This window comes from Haliotis asinina, chromosome 6, assembly GCF_037392515.1.
Source record: "Haliotis asinina isolate JCU_RB_2024 chromosome 6, JCU_Hal_asi_v2, whole genome shotgun sequence".
NCBI classification, from domain to species: domain Eukaryota; kingdom Metazoa; phylum Mollusca; class Gastropoda; order Lepetellida; family Haliotidae; genus Haliotis; species Haliotis asinina.
In genome coordinates this window covers 47,361,806-47,384,163 of record NC_090285.1, presented here as the reverse complement: position 1 = coordinate 47,384,163, position 22,358 = coordinate 47,361,806, and the positions used below count along the sequence as shown (strand labels likewise).

Below are 22,358 nucleotides of genomic sequence, written 5' to 3'. Positions count from 1 at the left end.
GAAACCACCTCTCAAGCTTCCACATCTTCTGAGGACACTACGTCACCACAAGCAGTTTCTGGAAGGTCCATGACAACACAGGTAACTTCTCCGGAGTCTGCCACCACAGAAACATCTACTGTAAGTCAGGTGACAACTGAAGAATCCACATCCACACAGGAGGTAACCACAATCTCATCACCTTCCATCCAAACAACAGAAGCTACTGAAACGTCCAGCACACTCTCGACCGCGAGTGTCACAGAGAGCACAACTGAACCCTCTACTGGAACTACTCAAACATCCATCTCCACACAGGAAGCATCAAGCACTTCGCAAAGCACTTCTCCCACACAGGAAAGTACAACAGAGGTAACCACCAGCCCAACCTCTACCCACACTCAGGAAACCACCTCTCAAGCTTCCACATCTTCTGAGGAAACTACGTCACCACAAGCAGTTTCTGGAAGGTCCATGACAACACAGGTAACTTCTCCGGAGTCTGCCACCACAGAAACATCTACTGTAAGTCAGGTGACAACTGAAGAATCCACATCCACACAGGAGGTAACCACAATCTCATCACCTTCCATCCAAACAACAGAAGCTACTGAAACGTCCAGCACACTCTCGTCCGTGAGTGTCACAGAGAGCACAACTGAACCCTCTTCTGGAACTACTCAAACATCCATCTCCACACAGGAAGCATCAAGCACTTCGCAAAGCACTTCTCCCACACAGGAAAGTACAACAGAGGTAACCACCAGCCCAACCTCTACCCACACTCAGGAAACCACCTCTCAAGCTTCCACATCTTCTGAGGAAACTACGTCACCACAAGCAGTTTCTGGAAGGTCCATGACAACACAGGTAACTTCTCCGGAGTCTGCCACCACAGAAACATCTACTGTAAGTCAGGTGACAACTGAAGAATCCACATCCACACAGGAGGTAACCACAATCTCATCACCTTCCATCCAAACAACAGAAGCTACTGAAACGTCCAGCACACTCTCGTCCGTGAGTGTCACAGAGAGCACAACTGAACCCTCTTCTGGAACTACTCAAACATCCATCTCCACACAGGAAGCATCAAGCACTTCGCAAAGCACTTCTCCCACACAGGAAAGTACAACAGAGGTAACCACCAGCCCAACCTCTACCCACACTCAGGAAACCACCTCTCAAGCTTCCACATCTTCTGAGGAAACTACGTCACCACAAGCAGTTTCTGGAAGGTCCATGACAACACAGGTAACTTCTCCGGAGTCTGCCACCACAGAAACATCTACTGTAAGTCAGGTGACAACTGAAGAATCCACATCCACACAGGAGGTAACCACAATCTCATCACCTTCCATCCAAACAACAGAAGCTACTGAAACGTCCAGCACACTCTCGTCCGTGAGTGTCACAGAGAGCACAACTGAACCCTCTACTGGAACTACTCAAACATCCATCTCCACACAGGAAGCATCAAGCACTTCGCAAAGCACTTCTCCCACACAGGAAAGTACAACAGAGGTAACCACCAGCCCAACCTCTACCCACACTCAGGAAACCACCTCTCAAGCTTCCACATCTTCTGAGGAAACTACGTCACCACAAGCAGTTTCTGGAAGGTCCATGACAACACAGGTAACTTCTCCGGAGTCTGCCACCACAGAAACATCTACTGTAAGTCAGGTGACAACTGAAGAATCCACATCCACACAGGAGGTAACCACAATCTCATCACCTTCCATCCAAACAACAGAAGCTACTGAAACGTCCAGCACACTCTCGTCCGTGAGTGTCACAGAGAGCACAACTCAACCCTCTACAGGAACTACTCAAACATCCATCTCCACACAGGAAGCATCAAGCACTTCGCAAAGCACTTCTCCCACACAGGAAAGTACAACAGAGGTAACCACCAGCCCAACCTCTACCCACACTCAGGAAACCACCTCTCAAGCTTCCACATCTTCTGAGGACACTACGTCACCACAAGCAGTTTCTGGAAGGTCCATGACAACACAGGTAACTTCTCCGGAGTCTGCCACCACAGAAACATCTACTGTAAGTCAGGTGACAACTGAAGAATCCACATCCACACAGGAGGTAACCACAATCTCATCACCTTCCATCCAAACAACAGAAGCTACTGAAACGTCCAGCACACTCTCGTCCGTGAGTGTCACAGAGAGCACAACTGAACCCTCTTCTGGAACTACTCAAACATCCATCTCCACACAGGAAGCATCAACCACTTCGCAAAGCACTTCTCCCACACAGGAAAGTACAACAGAGGTAACCACCAGCCCAACCTCTACCCACACTCAGGAAACCACCTCTCAAGCTTCCACATCTTCTGAGGAAACTACGTCACCACAAGCAGTTTCTGGAAGGTCCATGACAACACAGGTAACTTCTCCGGAGTCTGCCACCACAGAAACATCTACTGTAAGTCAGGTGACAACTGAAGAATCCACATCCACACAGGAGGTAACCACAATCTCATCACCTTCCATCCAAACAACAGAAGCTACTGAAACGTCCAGCACACTCTCGTCCGTGAGTGTCACAGAGAGCACAACTCAACCCTCTACAGGAACTACTCAAACATCCATCTCCACACAGGAAGCATCAAGCACTTCGCAAAGCACTTCTCCCACACAGGAAAGTACAACAGAGGTAACCACCAGCCCAACCTCTACCCACACTCAGGAAACCACCTCTCAAGCTTCCACATCTTCTGAGGAAACTACGTCACCACAAGCAGTTTCTGGAAGGTCCATGACAACACAGGTAACTTCTCCGGAGTCTGCCACCACAGAAACATCTACTGTAAGTCAGGTGACAACTGAAGAATCCACATCCACACAGGAGGTAACCACAATCTCATCACCTTCCATCCAAACAACAGAAGCTACTGAAACGTCCAGCACACTCTCGTCCGTGAGTGTCACAGAGAGCACAACTGAACCCTCTACAGGAACTACTCAAACATCCATCTCCACACAGGAAGCATCAAGCACTTCGCAAAGCACTTCTCCCACACAGGAAAGTACAACAGAGGTAACCACCAGCCCAACCTCTACCCACACTCAGGAAACCACCTCTCAAGCTTCCACATCTTCTGAGGACACTACGTCACCACAAGCAGTTTCTGGAAGGTCCATGACAACACAGGTAACTTCTCCGGAGTCTGCCACCACAGAAACATCTACTGTAAGTCAGGTGACAACTGAAGAATCCACATCCACACAGGAGGTAACCACAATCTCATCACCTTCCATCCAAACAACAAAAGCTACTGAAACGTCCAGCACACTCTCGTCCGCGAGTGTCACAGAGAGCACAACTGAACCCTCTACAGGAACTACTCAAACATCCATCTCCACACAGGAAGCATCAAGCACTTCGCAAAGCACTTCTCCCACACAGGAAAGTACAACAGAGGTAACCACCAGCCCAACCTCTACCCACACTCAGGAAACCACCTCTCAAGCTTCCACATCTTCTGAGGAAACTACGTCACCACAAGCAGTTTCTGGAAGGTCCATGACAACACAGGTAACTTCTCCGGAGTCTGCCACCACAGAAACATCTACTGTAAGTCAGGTGACAACTGAAGAATCCACATCCACACAGGAGGTAACCACAATCTCATCACCTTCCATCCAAACAACAGAAGCTACTGAAACGTCCAGCACACTCTCGTCCGTGAGTGTCACAGAGAGCACAACTGAACCCTCTACTGGAACTACTCAAACATCCATCTCCACACAGGAAGCATCAAGCACTTCGCAAAGCACTTCTCCCACACAGGAAAGTACAACAGAGGTAACCACCAGCCCAACCTCTACCCACACTCAGGAAACCACCTCTCAAGCTTCCACATCTTCTGAGGAAACTACGTCACCACAAGCAGTTTCTGGAAGGTCCATGACAACACAGGTAACTTCTCCGGAGTCTGCCACCACAGAAACATCTACTGTAAGTCAGGTGACAACTGAAGAATCCACATCCACACAGGAGGTAACCACAATCTCATCACCTTCCATCCAAACAACAGAAGCTACTGAAACGTCCAGCACACTCTCGTCCGTGAGTGTCACAGAGAGCACAACTGAACCCTCTACTGGAACTACTCAAACATCCATCTCCACACAGGAAGCATCAAGCACTTCGCAAAGCACTTCTCCCACACAGGAAAGTACAACAGAGGTAACCACCAGCCCAACCTCTACCCACACTCAGGAAACCACCTCTCAAGCTTCCACATCTTCTGAGGAAACTACGTCACCACAAGCAGTTTCTGGAAGGTCCATGACAACACAGGTAACTTCTCCGGAGTCTGCCACCACAGAAACATCTACTGTAAGTCAGGTGACAACTGAAGAATCCACATCCACACAGGAGGTAACCACAATCTCATCACCTTCCATCCAAACAACAGAAGCTACTGAAACGTCCAGCACACTCTCGTCCGTGAGTGTCACAGAGAGCACAACTGAACCCTCTACTGGAACTACTCAAACATCCATCTCCACACAGGAAGCATCAAGCACTTCGCAAAGCACTTCTCCCACACAGGAAAGTACAACAGAGGTAACCACCAGCCCAACCTCTACCCACACTCAGGAAACCACCTCTCAAGCTTCCACATCTTCTGAGGAAACTACGTCACCACAAGCAGTTTCTGGAAGGTCCATGACAACACAGGTAACTTCTCCGGAGTCTGCCACCACAGAAACATCTACTGTAAGTCAGGTGACAACTGAAGAATCCACATCCACACAGGAGGTAACCACAATCTCATCACCTTCCATCCAAACAACAGAAGCTACTGAAACGTCCAGCACACTCTCGTCCGTGAGTGTCACAGAGAGCACAACTGAACCCTCTACTGGAACTACTCAAACATCCATCTCCACACAGGAAGCATCAAGCACTTCGCAAAGCACTTCTCCCACACAGGAAAGTACAACAGAGGTAACCACCAGCCCAACCTCTACCCACACTCAGGAAACCACCTCTCAAGCTTCCACATCTTCTGAAGAAACTACGTCACCACAAGCAGTTTCTGGAAGGTCCATGACAACACAGGTAACTTCTCCGGAGTCTGCCACCACAGAAACATCTACTGTAAGTCAGGTGACAACTGAAGAATCCACATCCACACAGAAGGTAACCACAATCTCATCACCTTCCATCCAAACAACAGAAGCTACTGAAACGTCCAGCACACTCTCGTCCGTGAGTGTCACAGAGAGCACAACTGAACCCTCTTCTGGAACTACTCAAACATCCATCTCCACACAGGAAGCATCAAGCACTTCGCAAAGCACTTCTCCCACACAGGAAAGTACAACAGAGGTAACCACCAGCCCAACCTCTACCCACACTCAGGAAACCACCTCTCAAGCTTCCACATCTTCTGAGGAAACTACGTCACCACAAGCAGTTTCTGGAAGGTCCATGACAACACAGGTAACTTCTCCGGAGTCTGCCACCACAGAAACATCTACTGTAAGTCAGGTGACAACTGAAGAATCCACATCCACACAGGAGGTAACCACAATCTCATCACCTTCCATCCAAACAACAGAAGCTACTGAAACGTCCAGCACACTCTCGTCCGTGAGTGTCACAGAGAGCACAACTGAACCCTCTACAGGAACTACTCAAACATCCATCTCCACACAGGAAGCATCAAGCACTTCGCAAAGCACTTCTCCCACACAGGAAAGTACAACAGAGGTAACCACCAGCCCAACCTCTACCCACACTCAGGAAACCACCTCTCAAGCTTCCACATCTTCTGAGGAAACTACGTCACCACAAGCAGTTTCTGGAAGGTCCATGACAACACAGGTAACTTCTCCGGAGTCTGCCACCACAGAAACATCTACTGTAAGTCAGGTGACAACTGAAGAATCCACATCCACACAGGAGGTAACCACAATCTCATCACCTTCCATCCAAACAACAGAAGCTACTGAAACGTCCAGCACACTCTCGTCCGTGAGTGTCACAGAGAGCACAACTGAACCCTCTACAGGAACTACTCAAACATCCATCTCCACACAGGAAGCATCAAGCACTTCGCAAAGCACTTCTCCCACACAGGAAAGTACAACAGAGGTAACCACCAGCCCAACCTCTACCCACACTCAGGAAACCACCTCTCAAGCTTCCACATCTTCTGAGGACACTACGTCACCACAAGCAGTTTCTGGAAGGTCCATGACAACACAGGTAACTTCTCCGGAGTCTGCCACCACAGAAACATCTACTGTAAGTCAGGTGACAACTGAAGAATCCACATCCACACAGGAGGTAACCACAATCTCATCACCTTCCATCCAAACAACAGAAGCTACTGAAACGTCCAGCACACTCTCGTCCGCGAGTGTCACAGAGAGCACAACTGAACCCTCTACTGGAACTACTCAAACATCCATCTCCACACAGGAAGCATCAAGCACTTCGCAAAGCACTTCTCCCACACAGGAAAGTACAACAGAGGTAACCACCAGCCCAACCTCTACCCACACTCAGGAAATCACCTCTCAAGCTTCCACATCTTCTGAGGAAACTACGTCACCACAAGCAGTTTCTGGAAGGTCCATGACAACACAGGTAACTTCTCCGGAGTCTGCCACCACAGAAACATCTACTGTAAGTCAGGTGACAACTGAAGAATCCACATCCACACAGGAGGTAACCACAATCTCATCACCTTCCATCCAAACAACAGAAGCTACTGAAACGTCCAGCACACTCTCGTCCGTGAGTGTCACAGAGAGCACAACTGAACCCTCTACTGGAACTACTCAAACATCCATCTCCACACAGGAAGCATCAAGCACTTCGCAAAGCACTTCTCCCACACAGGAAAGTACAACAGAGGTAACCACCAGCCCAACCTCTACCCACACTCAGGAAACCACCTCTCAAGCTTCCACATCTTCTGAGGAAACTACGTCACCACAAGCAGTTTCTGGAAGGTCCATGACAACACAGGTAACTTCTCCGGAGTCTGCCACCACAGAAACATCTACTGTAAGTCAGGTGACAACTGAAGAATCCACATCCACACAGAAGGTAACCACAATCTCATCACCTTCCATCCAAACAACAGAAGCTACTGAAACGTCCAGCACACTCTCGTCCGTGAGTGTCACAGAGAGCACAACTGAACCCTCTTCTGGAACTACTCAAACATCCATCTCCACACAGGAAGCATCAAGCACTTCGCAAAGCACTTCTCCCACACAGGAAAGTACAACAGAGGTAACCACCAGCCCAACCTCTACCCACACTCAGGAAACCACCTCTCAAGCTTCCACATCTTCTGATGAAACTACGTCACCACAAGCAGTTTCTGGAAGGTCCATGACAACACAGGTAACTTCTCCGGAGTCTGCCACCACAGAAACATCTACTGTAAGTCAGGTGACAACTGAAGAATCCACATCCACACAGGAGGTAACCACAATCTCATCACCTTCCATCCAAACAACAGAAGCTACTGAAACGTCCAGCACACTCTCGTCCGTGAGTGTCACAGAGAGCACAACTGAACCCTCTACTGGAACTACTCAAACATCCATCTCCACACAGGAAGCATCAAGCACTTCGCAAAGCACTTCTCCCACACAGGAAAGTACAACAGAGGTAACCACCAGCCCAACCTCTACCCACACTCAGGAAACCACCTCTCAAGCTTCCACATTTTCTGAGGAAACTACGTCACCACAAGCAGTTTCTGGAAGGTCCATGACAACACAGGTAACTTCTCCGGAGTCTGCCACCACAGAAACATCTACTGTAAGTCAGGTGACAACTGAAGAATCCACATCCACACAGGAGGTAACCACAATCTCATCACCTTCCATCCAAACAACAGAAGCTACTGAAACGTCCAGCACACTCTCGTCCGTGAGTGTCACAGAGAGCACAACTCAACCCTCTACAGGAACTACTCAAACATCCATCTCCACACAGGAAGCATCAAGCACTTCGCAAAGCACTTCTCCCACACAGGAAAGTACAACAGAGGTAACCACCAGCCCAACCTCTACCCACACTCAGGAAACCACCTCTCAAGCTTCCACATCTTCTGAGGACACTACGTCACCACAAGCAGTTTCTGGAAGGTCCATGACAACACAGGTAACTTCTCCGGAGTCTGCCACCACAGAAACATCTACTGTAAGTCAGGTGACAACTGAAGAATCCACATCCACACAGGAGGTAACCACAATCTCATCACCTTCCATCCAAACAACAGAAGCTACTGAAACGTCCAGCACACTCTCGTCCGTGAGTGTCACAGAGAGCACAACTGAACCCTCTACAGGAACTACTCAAACATCCATCTCCACACAGGAAGCATCAAGCACTTCGCAAAGCACTTCTCCCACACAGGAAAGTACAACAGAGGTAACCACCAGCCCAACCTCTACCCACACTCAGGAAACCACCTCTCAAGCTTCCACATCTTCTGAGGACACTACGTCACCACAAGCAGTTTCTGGAAGGTCCATGACAACACAGGTAACTTCTCCGGAGTCTGCCACCACAGAAACATCTACTGTAAGTCAGGTGACAACTGAAGAATCCACATCCACACAGGAGGTAACCACAATCTCATCACCTTCCATCCAAACAACAGAAGCTACTGAAACGTCCAGCACACTCTCGTCCGCGAGTGTCACAGAGAGCACAACTGAACCCTCTACTGGAACTACTCAAACATCCATCTCCACACAGGAAGCATCAAGCACTTCGCAAAGCACTTCTCCCACACAGGAAAGTACAACAGAGGTAACCACCAGCCCAACCTCTACCCACACTCAGGAAACCACCTCTCAAGCTTCCACATCTTCTGAGGAAACTACGTCACCACAAGCAGTTTCTGGAAGGTCCATGACAACACAGGTAACTTCTCCGGAGTCTGCCACCACAGAAACATCTACTGTAAGTCAGGTGACAACTGAAGAATCCACATCCACACAGGAGGTAACCACAATCTCATCACCTTCCATCCAAACAACAGAAGCTACTGAAACGTCCAGCACACTCTCGTCCGTGAGTGTCACAGAGAGCACAACTGAACCCTCTACTGGAACTACTCAAACATCCATCTCCACACAGGAAGCATCAAGCACTTCGCAAAGCACTTCTCCCACACAGGAAAGTACAACAGAGGTAACCACCAGCCCAACCTCTACCCACACTCAGGAAACCACCTCTCAAGCTTCCACATCTTCTGAGGAAACTACGTCACCACAAGCAGTTTCTGGAAGGTCCATGACAACACAGGTAACTTCTCCGGAGTCTGCCACCACAGAAACATCTACTGTAAGTCAGGTGACAACTGAAGAATCCACATCCACACAGGAGGTAACCACAATCTCATCACCTTCCATCCAAACAACAGAAGCTACTGAAACGTCCAGCACACTCTCGTCCGTGAGTGTCACAGAGAGCACAACTGAACCCTCTACTGGAACTACTCAAACATCCATCTCCACACAGGAAGCATCAAGCACTTCGCAAAGCACTTCTCCCACACAGGAAAGTACAACAGAGGTAACCACCAGCCCAACCTCTACCCACACTCAGGAAACCACCTCTCAAGCTTCCACATCTTCTGAAGAAACTACGTCACCACAAGCAGTTTCTGGAAGGTCCATGACAACACAGGTAACTTCTCCGGAGTATGCCACCACAGAAACATCTACTGTAAGTCAGGTGACAACTGAAGAATCCACATCCACACAGGAGGTAACCACAATCTCATCACCTTCCATCCAAACAACAGAAGCTACTGAAACGTCCAGCACACTCTCGTCCGTGAGTGTCACAGAGAGCACAACTGAACCCTCTACAGGAACTACTCAAACATCCATCTCCACACAGGAAGCATCAAGCACTTCGCAAAGCACTTCTCCCACACAGGAAAGTACAACAGAGGTAACCACCAGCCCAACCTCTACCCACACTCAGGAAACCACCTCTCAAGCTTCCACATCTTCTGAGGACACTACGTCACCACAAGCAGTTTCTGGAAGGTCCATGACAACACAGGTAACTTCTCCGGAGTCTGCCACCACAGAAACATCTACTGTAAGTCAGGTGACAACTGAAGAATCCACATCCACACAGGAGGTAACCACAATCTCATCACCTTCCATCCAAACAACAGAAGCTACTGAAACGTCCAGCACACTCTCGTCCGCGAGTGTCACAGAGAGCACAACTGAACCCTCTACTGGAACTACTCAAACATCCATCTCCACACAGGAAGCATCAAGCACTTCGCAAAGCACTTCTCCCACACAGGAAAGTACAACAGAGGTAACCACCAGCCCAACCTCTACCCACACTCAGGAAACCACCTCTCAAGCTTCCACATCTTCTGAGGAAACTACGTCACCACAAGCAGTTTCTGGAAGGTCCATGACAACACAGGTAACTTCTCCGGAGTCTGCCACCACAGAAACATCTACTGTAAGTCAGGTGACAACTGAAGAATCCACATCCACACAGGAGGTAACCACAATCTCATCACCTTCCATCCAAACAACAGAAGCTACTGAAACGTCCAGCACACTCTCGTCCGTGAGTGTCACAGAGAGCACAACTGAACCCTCTACTGGAACTACTCAAACATCCATCTCCACACAGGAAGCATCAAGCACTTCGCAAAGCACTTCTCCCACACAGGAAAGTACAACAGAGGTAACCACCAGCCCAACCTCTACCCACACTCAGGAAACCACCTCTCAAGCTTCCACATCTTCTGAGGAAACTACGTCACCACAAGCAGTTTCTGGAAGGTCCATGACAACACAGGTAACTTCTCCGGAGTCTGCCACCACAGAAACATCTACTGTAAGTCAGGTGACAACTGAAGAATCCACATCCACACAGGAGGTAACCACAATCTCATCACCTTCCATCCAAACAACAGAAGCTACTGAAACGTCCAGCACACTCTCGTCCGTGAGTGTCACAGAGAGCACAACTGAACCCTCTACTGGAACTACTCAAACATCCATCTCCACACAGGAAGCATCAAGCACTTCGCAAAGCACTTCTCCCACACAGGAAAGTACAACAGAGGTAACCACCAGCCCAACCTCTACCCACACTCAGGAAACCACCTCTCAAGCTTCCACATCTTCTGAAGAAACTACGTCACCACAAGCAGTTTCTGGAAGGTCCATGACAACACAGGTAACTTCTCCGGAGTCTGCCACCACAGAAACATCTACTGTAAGTCAGGTGACAACTGAAGAATCCACATCCACACAGAAGGTAACCACAATCTCATCACCTTCCATCCAAACAACAGAAGCTACTGAAACGTCCAGCACACTCTCGTCCGTGAGTGTCACAGAGAGCACAACTGAACCCTCTTCTGGAACTACTCAAACATCCATCTCCACACAGGAAGCATCAAGCACTTCGCAAAGCACTTCTCCCACACAGGAAAGTACAACAGAGGTAACCACCAGCCCAACCTCTACCCACACTCAGGAAACCACCTCTCAAGCTTCCACATCTTCTGAGGAAACTACGTCACCACAAGCAGTTTCTGGAAGGTCCATGACAACACAGGTAACTTCTCCGGAGTCTGCCACCACAGAAACATCTACTGTAAGTCAGGTGACAACTGAAGAATCCACATCCACACAGGAGGTAACCACAATCTCATCACCTTCCATCCAAACAACAGAAGCTACTGAAACGTCCAGCACACTCTCGTCCGTGAGTGTCACAGAGAGCACAACTGAACCCTCTACAGGAACTACTCAAACATCCATCTCCACACAGGAAGCATCAAGCACTTCGCAAAGCACTTCTCCCACACAGGAAAGTACAACAGAGGTAACCACCAGCCCAACCTCTACCCACACTCAGGAAACCACCTCTCAAGCTTCCACATCTTCTGAGGAAACTACGTCACCACAAGCAGTTTCTGGAAGGTCCATGACAACACAGGTAACTTCTCCGGAGTCTGCCACCACAGAAACATCTACTGTAAGTCAGGTGACAACTGAAGAATCCACATCCACACAGGAGGTAACCACAATCTCATCACCTTCCATCCAAACAACAGAAGCTACTGAAACGTCCAGCACACTCTCGTCCGTGAGTGTCACAGAGAGCACAACTGAACCCTCTACAGGAACTACTCAAACATCCATCTCCACACAGGAAGCATCAAGCACTTCGCAAAGCACTTCTCCCACACAGGAAAGTACAACAGAGGTAACCACCAGCCCAACCTCTACCCACACTCAGGAAACCACCTCTCAAGCTTCCACATCTTCTGAGGACACTACGTCACCACAAGCAGTTTCTGGAAGGTCCATGACAACACAGGTAACTTCTCCGGAGTCTGCCACCACAGAAACATCTACTGTAAGTCAGGTGACAACTGAAGAATCCACATCCACACAGGAGGTAACCACAATCTCATCACCTTCCATCCAAACAACAGAAGCTACTGAAACGTCCAGCACACTCTCGTCCGCGAGTGTCACAGAGAGCACAACTGAACCCTCTACTGGAACTACTCAAACATCCATCTCCACACAGGAAGCATCAAGCACTTCGCAAAGCACTTCTCCCACACAGGAAAGTACAACAGAGGTAACCACCAGCCCAACCTCTACCCACACTCAGGAAATCACCTCTCAAGCTTCCACATCTTCTGAGGAAACTACGTCACCACAAGCAGTTTCTGGAAGGTCCATGACAACACAGGTAACTTCTCCGGAGTCTGCCACCACAGAAACATCTACTGTAAGTCAGGTGACAACTGAAGAATCCACATCCACACAGGAGGTAACCACAATCTCATCACCTTCCATCCAAACAACAGAAGCTACTGAAACGTCCAGCACACTCTCGTCCGTGAGTGTCACAGAGAGCACAACTGAACCCTCTACTGGAACTACTCAAACATCCATCTCCACACAGGAAGCATCAAGCACTTCGCAAAGCACTTCTCCCACACAGGAAAGTACAACAGAGGTAACCACCAGCCCAACCTCTACCCACACTCAGGAAACCACCTCTCAAGCTTCCACATCTTCTGAGGAAACTACGTCACCACAAGCAGTTTCTGGAAGGTCCATGACAACACAGGTAACTTCTCCGGAGTCTGCCACCACAGAAACATCTACTGTAAGTCAGGTGACAACTGAAGAATCCACATCCACACAGAAGGTAACCACAATCTCATCACCTTCCATCCAAACAACAGAAGCTACTGAAACGTCCAGCACACTCTCGTCCGTGAGTGTCACAGAGAGCACAACTGAACCCTCTTCTGGAACTACTCAAACATCCATCTCCACACAGGAAGCATCAAGCACTTCGCAAAGCACTTCTCCCACACAGGAAAGTACAACAGAGGTAACCACCAGCCCAACCTCTACCCACACTCAGGAAACCACCTCTCAAGCTTCCACATCTTCTGATGAAACTACGTCACCACAAGCAGTTTCTGGAAGGTCCATGACAACACAGGTAACTTCTCCGGAGTCTGCCACCACAGAAACATCTACTGTAAGTCAGGTGACAACTGAAGAATCCACATCCACACAGGAGGTAACCACAATCTCATCACCTTCCATCCAAACAACAGAAGCTACTGAAACGTCCAGCACACTCTCGTCCGTGAGTGTCACAGAGAGCACAACTGAACCCTCTACTGGAACTACTCAAACATCCATCTCCACACAGGAAGCATCAAGCACTTCGCAAAGCACTTCTCCCACACAGGAAAGTACAACAGAGGTAACCACCAGCCCAACCTCTACCCACACTCAGGAAACCACCTCTCAAGCTTCCACATTTTCTGAGGAAACTACGTCACCACAAGCAGTTTCTGGAAGGTCCATGACAACACAGGTAACTTCTCCGGAGTCTGCCACCACAGAAACATCTACTGTAAGTCAGGTGACAACTGAAGAATCCACATCCACACAGGAGGTAACCACAATCTCATCACCTTCCATCCAAACAACAGAAGCTACTGAAACGTCCAGCACACTCTCGTCCGTGAGTGTCACAGAGAGCACAACTGAACCCTCTACTGGAACTACTCAAACATCCATCTCCACACAGGAAGCATCAAGCACTTCGCAAAGCACTTCTCCCACACAGGAAAGTACAACAGAGGTAACCACCAGCCCAACCTCTACCCACACTCAGGAAACCACCTCTCAAGCTTCCACATCTTCTGAGGAAACTACGTCACCACAAGCAGTTTCTGGAAGGTCCATGACAACACAGGTAACTTCTCCGGAGTCTGCCACCACAGAAACATCTACTGTAAGTCAGGTGACAACTGAAGAATCCACATCCACACAGGAGGTAACCACAATCTCATCACCTTCCATCCAAACAACAGAAGCTACTGAAACGTCCAGCACACTCTCATCCGTGAGTGTCACAGAGAGCACAACTGAACCCTCTACTGGAACTACTCAAACATCCATCTCCACACAGGAAGCATCAATCACTTCGCAAAGCACTTCTCCCACACAGGAAAGTACAACAGAGGTAACCACCAGCCCAACCTCTACCCACACTCAGGAAACCACCTCTCAAGCTTCCACATCTTCTGAGGAAACTACGTCACCACAAGCAGTTTCTGGAAGGTCCATGACAACACAGGTAACTTCTCCGGAGTCTGCCACCACAGAAACATCTACTGTAAGTCAGGTGACAACTGAAGAATCCACATCCACACAGGAGGTAACCACAATCTCATCACCTTCCATCCAAACAACAGAAGCTACTGAAACGTCCAGCACACTCTCGTCCGTGAGTGTCACAGAGAGCACAACTGAACCCTCTACTGGAACTACTCAAACATCCATCTCCACACAGGAAGCATCAAGCACTTCGCAAAGCACTTCTCCCACACAGGAAAGTACAACAGAGGTAACCACCAGCCCAACCTCTACCCACACTCAGGAAACCACCTCTCAAGCTTCCACATCTTCTGAAGAAACTACGTCACCACAAGCAGTTTCTGGAAGGTCCATGACAACACAGGTAACTTCTCCGGAGTCTGCCACCACAGAAACATCTACTGTAAGTCAGGTGACAACTGAAGAATCCACATCCACACAGAAGGTAACCACAATCTCATCACCTTCCATCCAAACAACAGAAGCTACTGAAACGTCCAGCACACTCTCGTCCGTGAGTGTCACAGAGAGCACAACTGAACCCTCTTCTGGAACTACTCAAACATCCATCTCCACACAGGAAGCATCAAGCACTTCGCAAAGCACTTCTCCCACACAGGAAAGTACAACAGAGGTAACCACCAGCCCAACCTCTACCCACACTCAGGAAACCACCTCTCAAGCTTCCACATCTTCTGAGGAAACTACGTCACCACAAGCAGTTTCTGGAAGGTCCATGACAACACAGGTAACTTCTCCGGAGTCTGCCACCACAGAAACATCTACTGTAAGTCAGGTGACAACTGAAGAATCCACATCCACACAGGAGGTAACCACAATCTCATCACCTTCCATCCAAACAACAGAAGCTACTGAAACGTCCAGCACACTCTCGTCCGTGAGTGTCACAGAGAGCACAACTGAACCCTCTACAGGAACTACTCAAACATCCATCTCCACACAGGAAGCATCAAGCACTTCGCAAAGCACTTCTCCCACACAGGAAAGTACAACAGAGGTAACCACCAGCCCAACCTCTACCCACACTCAGGAAACCACCTCTCAAGCTTCCACATCTTCTGAGGAAACTACGTCACCACAAGCAGTTTCTGGAAGGTCCATGACAACACAGGTAACTTCTCCGGAGTCTGCCACCACAGAAACATCTACTGTAAGTCAGGTGACAACTGAAGAATCCACATCCACACAGGAGGTAACCACAATCTCATCACCTTCCATCCAAACAACAGAAGCTACTGAAACGTCCAGCACACTCTCGTCCGTGAGTGTCACAGAGAGCACAACTGAACCCTCTACAGGAACTACTCAAACATCCATCTCCACACAGGAAGCATCAAGCACTTCGCAAAGCACTTCTCCCACACAGGAAAGTACAACAGAGGTAACCACCAGCCCAACCTCTACCCACACTCAGGAAACCACCTCTCAAGCTTCCACATCTTCTGAGGACACTACGTCACCACAAGCAGTTTCTGGAAGGTCCATGACAACACAGGTAACTTCTCCGGAGTCTGCCACCACAGAAACATCTACTGTAAGTCAGGTGACAACTGAAGAATCCACATCCACACAGGAGGTAACCACAATCTCATCACCTTCCATCCAAACAACAGAAGCTACTGAAACGTCCAGCACACTCTCGTCCGCGAGTGTCACAGAGAGCACAACTGAACCCTCTACTGGAACTACTCAAACATCCATCTCCACACAGGAAGCATCAAGCACTTCGCAAAGCACTTCTCCCACACAGGAAAGTACAACAGAGGTAACCACCAGCCCAACCTCTACCCACACTCAGGAAATCACCTCTCAAGCTTCCACATCTTCTGAGGAAACTACGTCACCACAAGCAGTTTCTGGAAGGTCCATGACAACACAGGTAACTTCTCCGGAGTCTGCCACCACAGAAACATCTACTGTAAGTCAGGTGACAACTGAAGAATCCACATCCACACAGGAGGTAACCACAATCTCATCACCTTCCATCCAAACAACAGAAGCTACTGAAACGTCCAGCACACTCTCGTCCGTGAGTGTCACAGAGAGCACAACTGAACCCTCTACTGGAACTACTCAAACATCCATCTCCACACAGGAAGCATCAAGCACTTCGCAAAGCACTTCTCCCACACAGGAAAGTACAACAGAGGTAACCACCAGCCCAACCTCTACCCACACTCAGGAAACCACCTCTCAAGCTTCCACATCTTCTGAGGAAACTACGTCACCACAAGCAGTTTCTGGAAGGTCCATGACAACACAGGTAACTTCTCCGGAGTCTGCCACCACAGAAACATCTACTGTAAGTCAGGTGACAACTGAAGAATCCACATCCACACAGAAGGTAACCACAATCTCATCACCTTCCATCCAAACAACAGAAGCTACTGAAACGTCCAGCACACTCTCGTCCGTGAGTGTCACAGAGAGCACAACTGAACCCTCTTCTGGAACTACTCAAACATCCATCTCCACACAGGAAGCATCAAGCACTTCGCAAAGCACTTCTCCCACACAGGAAAGTACAACAGAGGTAACCACCAGCCCAACCTCTACCCACACTCAGGAAACCACCTCTCAAGCTTCCACATCTTCTGATGAAACTACGTCACCACAAGCAGTTTCTGGAAGGTCCATGACAACACAGGTAACTTCTCCGGAGTCTGCCACCACAGAAACATCTACTGTAAGTCAGGTGACAACTGAAGAATCCACATCCACACAGGAGGTAACCACAATCTCATCACCTTCCATCCAAACAACAGAAGCTACTGAAACGTCCAGCACACTCTCGTCCGTGAGTGTCACAGAGAGCACAACTGAACCCTCTACTGGAACTACTCAAACATCCATCTCCACACAGGAAGCATCAAGCACTTCGCAAAGCACTTCTCCCACACAGGAAAGTACAACAGAGGTAACCACCAGCCCAACCTCTACCCACACTCAGGAAACCACCTCTCAAGCTTCCACATTTTCTGAGGAAACTACGTCACCACAAGCAGTTTCTGGAAGGTCCATGACAACACAGGTAACTTCTCCGGAGTCTGCCACCACAGAAACATCTACTGTAAGTCAGGTGACAACTGAAGAATCCACATCCACACAGGAGGTAACCACAATCTCATCACCTTCCATCCAAACAACAGAAGCTACTGAAACGTCCAGCACACTCTCGTCCGTGAGTGTCACAGAGAGCACAACTGAACCCTCTACTGGAACTACTCAAACATCCATCTCCACACAGGAAGCATCAAGCACTTCGCAAAGCACTTCTCCCACACAGGAAAGTACAACAGAGGTAACCACCAGCCCAACCTCTACCCACACTCAGGAAACCACCTCTCAAGCTTCCACATCTTCTGAGGAAACTACGTCACCACAAGCAGTTTCTGGAAGGTCCATGACAACACAGGTAACTTCTCCGGAGTCTGCCACCACAGAAACATCTACTGTAAGTCAGGTGACAACTGAAGAATCCACATCCACACAGGAGGTAACCACAATCTCATCACCTTCCATCCAAACAACAGAAGCTACTGAAACGTCCAGCACACTCTCATCCGTGAGTGTCACAGAGAGCACAACTGAACCCTCTACTGGAACTACTCAAACATCCATCTCCACACAGGAAGCATCAATCACTTCGCAAAGCACTTCTCCCACACAGGAAAGTACAACAGAGGTAACCACCAGCCCAACCTCTACCCACACTCAGGAAACCACCTCTCAAGCTTCCACATCTTCTGAAGAAACTACGTCATCACAAGCAGTTTCTGGAAGGTCCATGACAACACAGGTAACTTCTCCGGAGTCTGCCACCACAGAAACATCTACTGTAAGTCAGGTGACAACTGAAGAATCCACATCCACACAGAAGGTAACCACAATCTCATCACCTTCCATCCAAACAACAGAAGCTACTGAAACGTCCAGCACACTCTCGTCCGTGAGTGTCACAGAGAGCACAACTGAACCCTCTTCTGGAACTACTCAAACATCCATCTCCACACAGGAAGCATCAAGCACTTCGCAAAGCACTTCTCCCACACAGGAAAGTACAACAGAGGTAACCACCAGCCCAACCTCTACCCACACTCAGGAAACCACCTCTCAAGCTTCCACATTTTCTGAGGAAACTACGTCACCACAAGCAGTTTCTGGAAGGTCCATGACACCACAGGTAACTTCTCCGGAGTCTGCCACCACAGAAACATCTACTGTAAGTCAGGTGACAACTGAAGAATCCACATCCACACAGGAGGTAACCACAATCTCATCACCTTCCATCCAAACAACAGAAGCTACTGAAACGTCCAGCACACTCTCGTCCGTGAGTGTCACAGAGAGCACAACTGAACCCTCTACTGGAACTACTCAAACATCCATCTCCACACAGGAAGCATCAAGCACTTCGCAAAGCACTTCTCCCACACAGGAAAGTACAACAGAGGTAACCACCAGCCCAACCTCTACCCACACTCAGGAAACCACCTCTCAAGCTTCCACATCTTCTGAGGAAACTACGTCACCACAAGCAGTTTCTGGAAGGTCCATGACAACACAGGTAACTTCTCCGGAGTCTGCCACCACAGAAACATCTACTGTAAGTCAGGTGACAACTGAAGAATCCACATCCACACAGGAGGTAACCACAATCTCATCACCTTCCATCCAAACAACAGAAGCTACTGAAACGTCCAGCACACTCTCGTCCGTGAGTGTCACAGAGAGCACAACTGAACCCTCTACTGGAACTACTCAAACATCCATTTCCACACAGGAAGCATCAAGCACTTCGCAAAGCACTTCTCCCACACAGGAAAGTACAACAGAGGTAACCACCAGCCCAACCTCTACCCACACTCAGGAAACCACCTCTCAAGCTTCCACATTTTCTGAGGAAACTACGTCACCACAAGCAGTTTCTGGAAGGTCCATGACAACACAGGTAACTTCTCCGGAGTCTGCCACCACAGAAACATCTACTGTAAGTCAGGTGACAACTGAAGAATCCACATCCACACAGGAGGTAACCACAATCTCATCACCTTCCATCCAAACAACAGAAGCTACTGAAACGTCCAGCACACTCTCGTCCGTGAGTGTCACAGAGAGCACAACTGAACCCTCTACTGGAACTACTCAAACATCCATCTCCACACAGGAAGCATCAAGCACTTCGCAAAGCACTTCTCCCACACAGGAAAGTACAACAGAGGTAACCACCAGCCCAACCTCTACCCACACTCAGGAAACCACCTCTCAAGCTTCCACATCTTCTGAGGAAACTACGTCACCACAAGCAGTTTCTGGAAGGTCCATGACAACACAGGTAACTTCTCCGGAGTCTGCCACCACAGAAACATCTACTGTAAGTCAGGTGACAACTGAAGAATCCACATCCACACAGGAGGTAACCACAATCTCATCACCTTCCATCCAAACAACAGAAGCTACTGAAACGTCCAGCACACTCTCGTCCGTGAGTGTCACAGAGAGCACAACTGAACCCTCTACTGGAACTACTCAAACATCCATCTCCACACAGGAAGCATCAAGCACTTCGCAAAGCACTTCTCCCACACAGGAAAGTACAACAGAGGTAACCACCAGCCCAACCTCTACCCACATTCAGGAAACCACCTCTCAAGCTTCCACATCTTCTGAGGAAACTACGTCACCACAAGCAGTTTCTGGAAGGTCCATGACAACACAGGTAACTTCTCCGGAGTCTGCCACCACAGAAACATCTACTGTAAGTCAGGTGACAACTGAAGAATCCACATCCACACAGGAGGTAACCACAATCTCATCACCTTCCATCCAAACAACAGAAGCTACTGAAACGTCCAGCACACTCTCGTCCGTGAGTGTCACAGAGAGCACAACTGAACCCTCTACTGGAACTACTCAAACATCCATCTCCACACAGGAAGCATCAAGCACTTCGCAAAGCACTTCTCCCACACAGGAAAGTACAACAGAGGTAACCACCAGCCCAACCTCTACCCACATTCAGGAAACCACCTCTCAAGCTTCCACATTTTCTGAGGAAACTACGTCACCACAAGCAGTTTCTGGAAGGTCCATGACAACACAGGTAACTTCTCCGGAGTCTGCCACCACAGAAACATCTACTGTAAGTCAGGTGACAACTGAAGAATCCACATCCACACAGGAGGTAACCACAATCTCATCACCTTCCATCCAAACAACAGAAGCTACTGAAACGTCCAGCACACTCTCATCCGTGAGTGTCACAGAGAGCACAACTGAACCCTCTACTGGAACTACTCAAACATCCATCTCCACACAGGAAGCATCAAGCACTTCGCAAAGCACTTCTCCCACACAGGAAAGTACAACAGAGGTAACCACCAGCCCAACCTCTACCCACACTCAGGAAACCACCTCTCAAGCTTCCACATCTTCTGAAGAAACTACGTCACCACAAGCAGTTTCTGGAAGGTCCATGACAACACAGGTAACTTCTCAGGAGTCTGCCACCACAGAAACATCTACTGTAAGTCAGGTGACAACTGAAGAATCCACATCCACACAGGAGGTAACCACAATCTCATCACCTTCCATCCAAACAACAGAAGCTACTGAAACGTCCAGCACACTCTCGTCCGTGAGTGTCACAGAGAGCACAACTGAACCCTCTACTGGAACTACTCAAACATCCATCTCCACACAGGAAGCATCAAGCACTTCGCAAAGCACTTCTCCCACACAGGAAAGTACAACAGAGGTAACCACCAGCCCAACCTCTACCCACACTCAGGAAACCACCTCTCAAGCTTCCACATTTTCTGAGGAAACTACGTCACCACAAGCAGTTTCTGGAAGGTCCATGACAACACAGGTAACTTCTCCGGAGTCTGCCACCACAGAAACATCTACTGTAAGTCAGGTGACAACTGAAGAATCCACATCCACACAGGAGGTAACCACAATCTCATCACCTTCCATCCAAACAACAGAAGCTACTGAAACGTCCAGCACACTCTCGTCCGTGAGTGTCACAGAGAGCACAACTGAACCCTCTACTGGAACTACTCAAACATCCATCTCCACACAGGAAGCATCAAGCACTTCGCAAAGCACTTCTCCCACACAGGAAAGTACAACAGAGGTAACCACCAGCCCAACCTCTACCCACACTCAGGAAACCACCTCTCAAGCTTCCACATCTTCTGAGGAAACTACGTCACCACAAGCAGTTTCTGGAAGGTCCATGACAACACAGGTAACTTCTCCGGAGTCTGCCACCACAGAAACATCTACTGTAAGTCAGGTGACAACTGAAGAATCCACATCCACACAGGAGGTAACCACAATCTCATCACCTTCCATCCAAACAACAGAAGCTACTGAAACGTCCAGCACACTCTCGTCCGTGAGTGTCACAGAGAGCACAACTGAACCCTCTACTGGAACTACTCAAACATCCATCTCCACACAGGAAGCATCAAGCACTTCGCAAAGCACTTCTCCCACACAGGAAAGTACAACAGAGGTAACCACCAGCCCAACCTCTACCCACATTCAGGAAACCACCTCTCAAGCTTCCACATCTTCTGAGGAAACTACGTCACCACAAGCAGTTTCTGGAAGGTCCATGACAACACAGGTAAC

General features: G+C 48.9%; 1 protein-coding gene across 1 annotated transcript in view; it reads left to right on the top strand.

The window, feature by feature from the left end:
- LOC137286673 (mucin-3B-like) overlaps positions 1 to 22,358 on the top strand; it is a 52,789-nt gene that overhangs the window by 6,540 nt on the left and 23,891 nt on the right. The window contains exons 7-37 of the mRNA XM_067818649.1: positions 160 to 933; positions 1,267 to 1,494; positions 1,783 to 1,959; positions 2,173 to 2,646; positions 2,956 to 3,414; positions 3,709 to 3,798; positions 4,108 to 4,950; positions 5,245 to 5,334; positions 5,629 to 5,718; positions 6,028 to 6,102; positions 6,427 to 6,486; positions 6,781 to 6,960; positions 7,207 to 7,320; positions 7,819 to 8,487; positions 8,716 to 8,790; positions 9,049 to 9,201; positions 9,421 to 9,558; positions 9,853 to 10,326; positions 10,663 to 10,725; positions 11,035 to 11,094; positions 12,172 to 13,062; positions 13,309 to 13,398; positions 13,645 to 13,974; positions 14,311 to 16,113; positions 16,333 to 16,470; positions 16,717 to 18,027; positions 18,343 to 18,513; positions 18,637 to 18,774; positions 19,021 to 21,078; positions 21,325 to 21,843; positions 22,027 to 22,218. Of these exons, the coding sequence (XP_067674750.1) occupies positions 160 to 933; positions 1,267 to 1,494; positions 1,783 to 1,959; positions 2,173 to 2,646; positions 2,956 to 3,414; positions 3,709 to 3,798; positions 4,108 to 4,950; positions 5,245 to 5,334; positions 5,629 to 5,718; positions 6,028 to 6,102; positions 6,427 to 6,486; positions 6,781 to 6,960; positions 7,207 to 7,320; positions 7,819 to 8,487; positions 8,716 to 8,790; positions 9,049 to 9,201; positions 9,421 to 9,558; positions 9,853 to 10,326; positions 10,663 to 10,725; positions 11,035 to 11,094; positions 12,172 to 13,062; positions 13,309 to 13,398; positions 13,645 to 13,974; positions 14,311 to 16,113; positions 16,333 to 16,470; positions 16,717 to 18,027; positions 18,343 to 18,513; positions 18,637 to 18,774; positions 19,021 to 21,078; positions 21,325 to 21,843; positions 22,027 to 22,218 (12,927 nt within the window). The remainder of the gene's footprint in view (positions 1 to 159; positions 934 to 1,266; positions 1,495 to 1,782; positions 1,960 to 2,172; positions 2,647 to 2,955; positions 3,415 to 3,708; positions 3,799 to 4,107; positions 4,951 to 5,244; positions 5,335 to 5,628; positions 5,719 to 6,027; positions 6,103 to 6,426; positions 6,487 to 6,780; positions 6,961 to 7,206; positions 7,321 to 7,818; positions 8,488 to 8,715; positions 8,791 to 9,048; positions 9,202 to 9,420; positions 9,559 to 9,852; positions 10,327 to 10,662; positions 10,726 to 11,034; positions 11,095 to 12,171; positions 13,063 to 13,308; positions 13,399 to 13,644; positions 13,975 to 14,310; positions 16,114 to 16,332; positions 16,471 to 16,716; positions 18,028 to 18,342; positions 18,514 to 18,636; positions 18,775 to 19,020; positions 21,079 to 21,324; positions 21,844 to 22,026; positions 22,219 to 22,358) is intronic.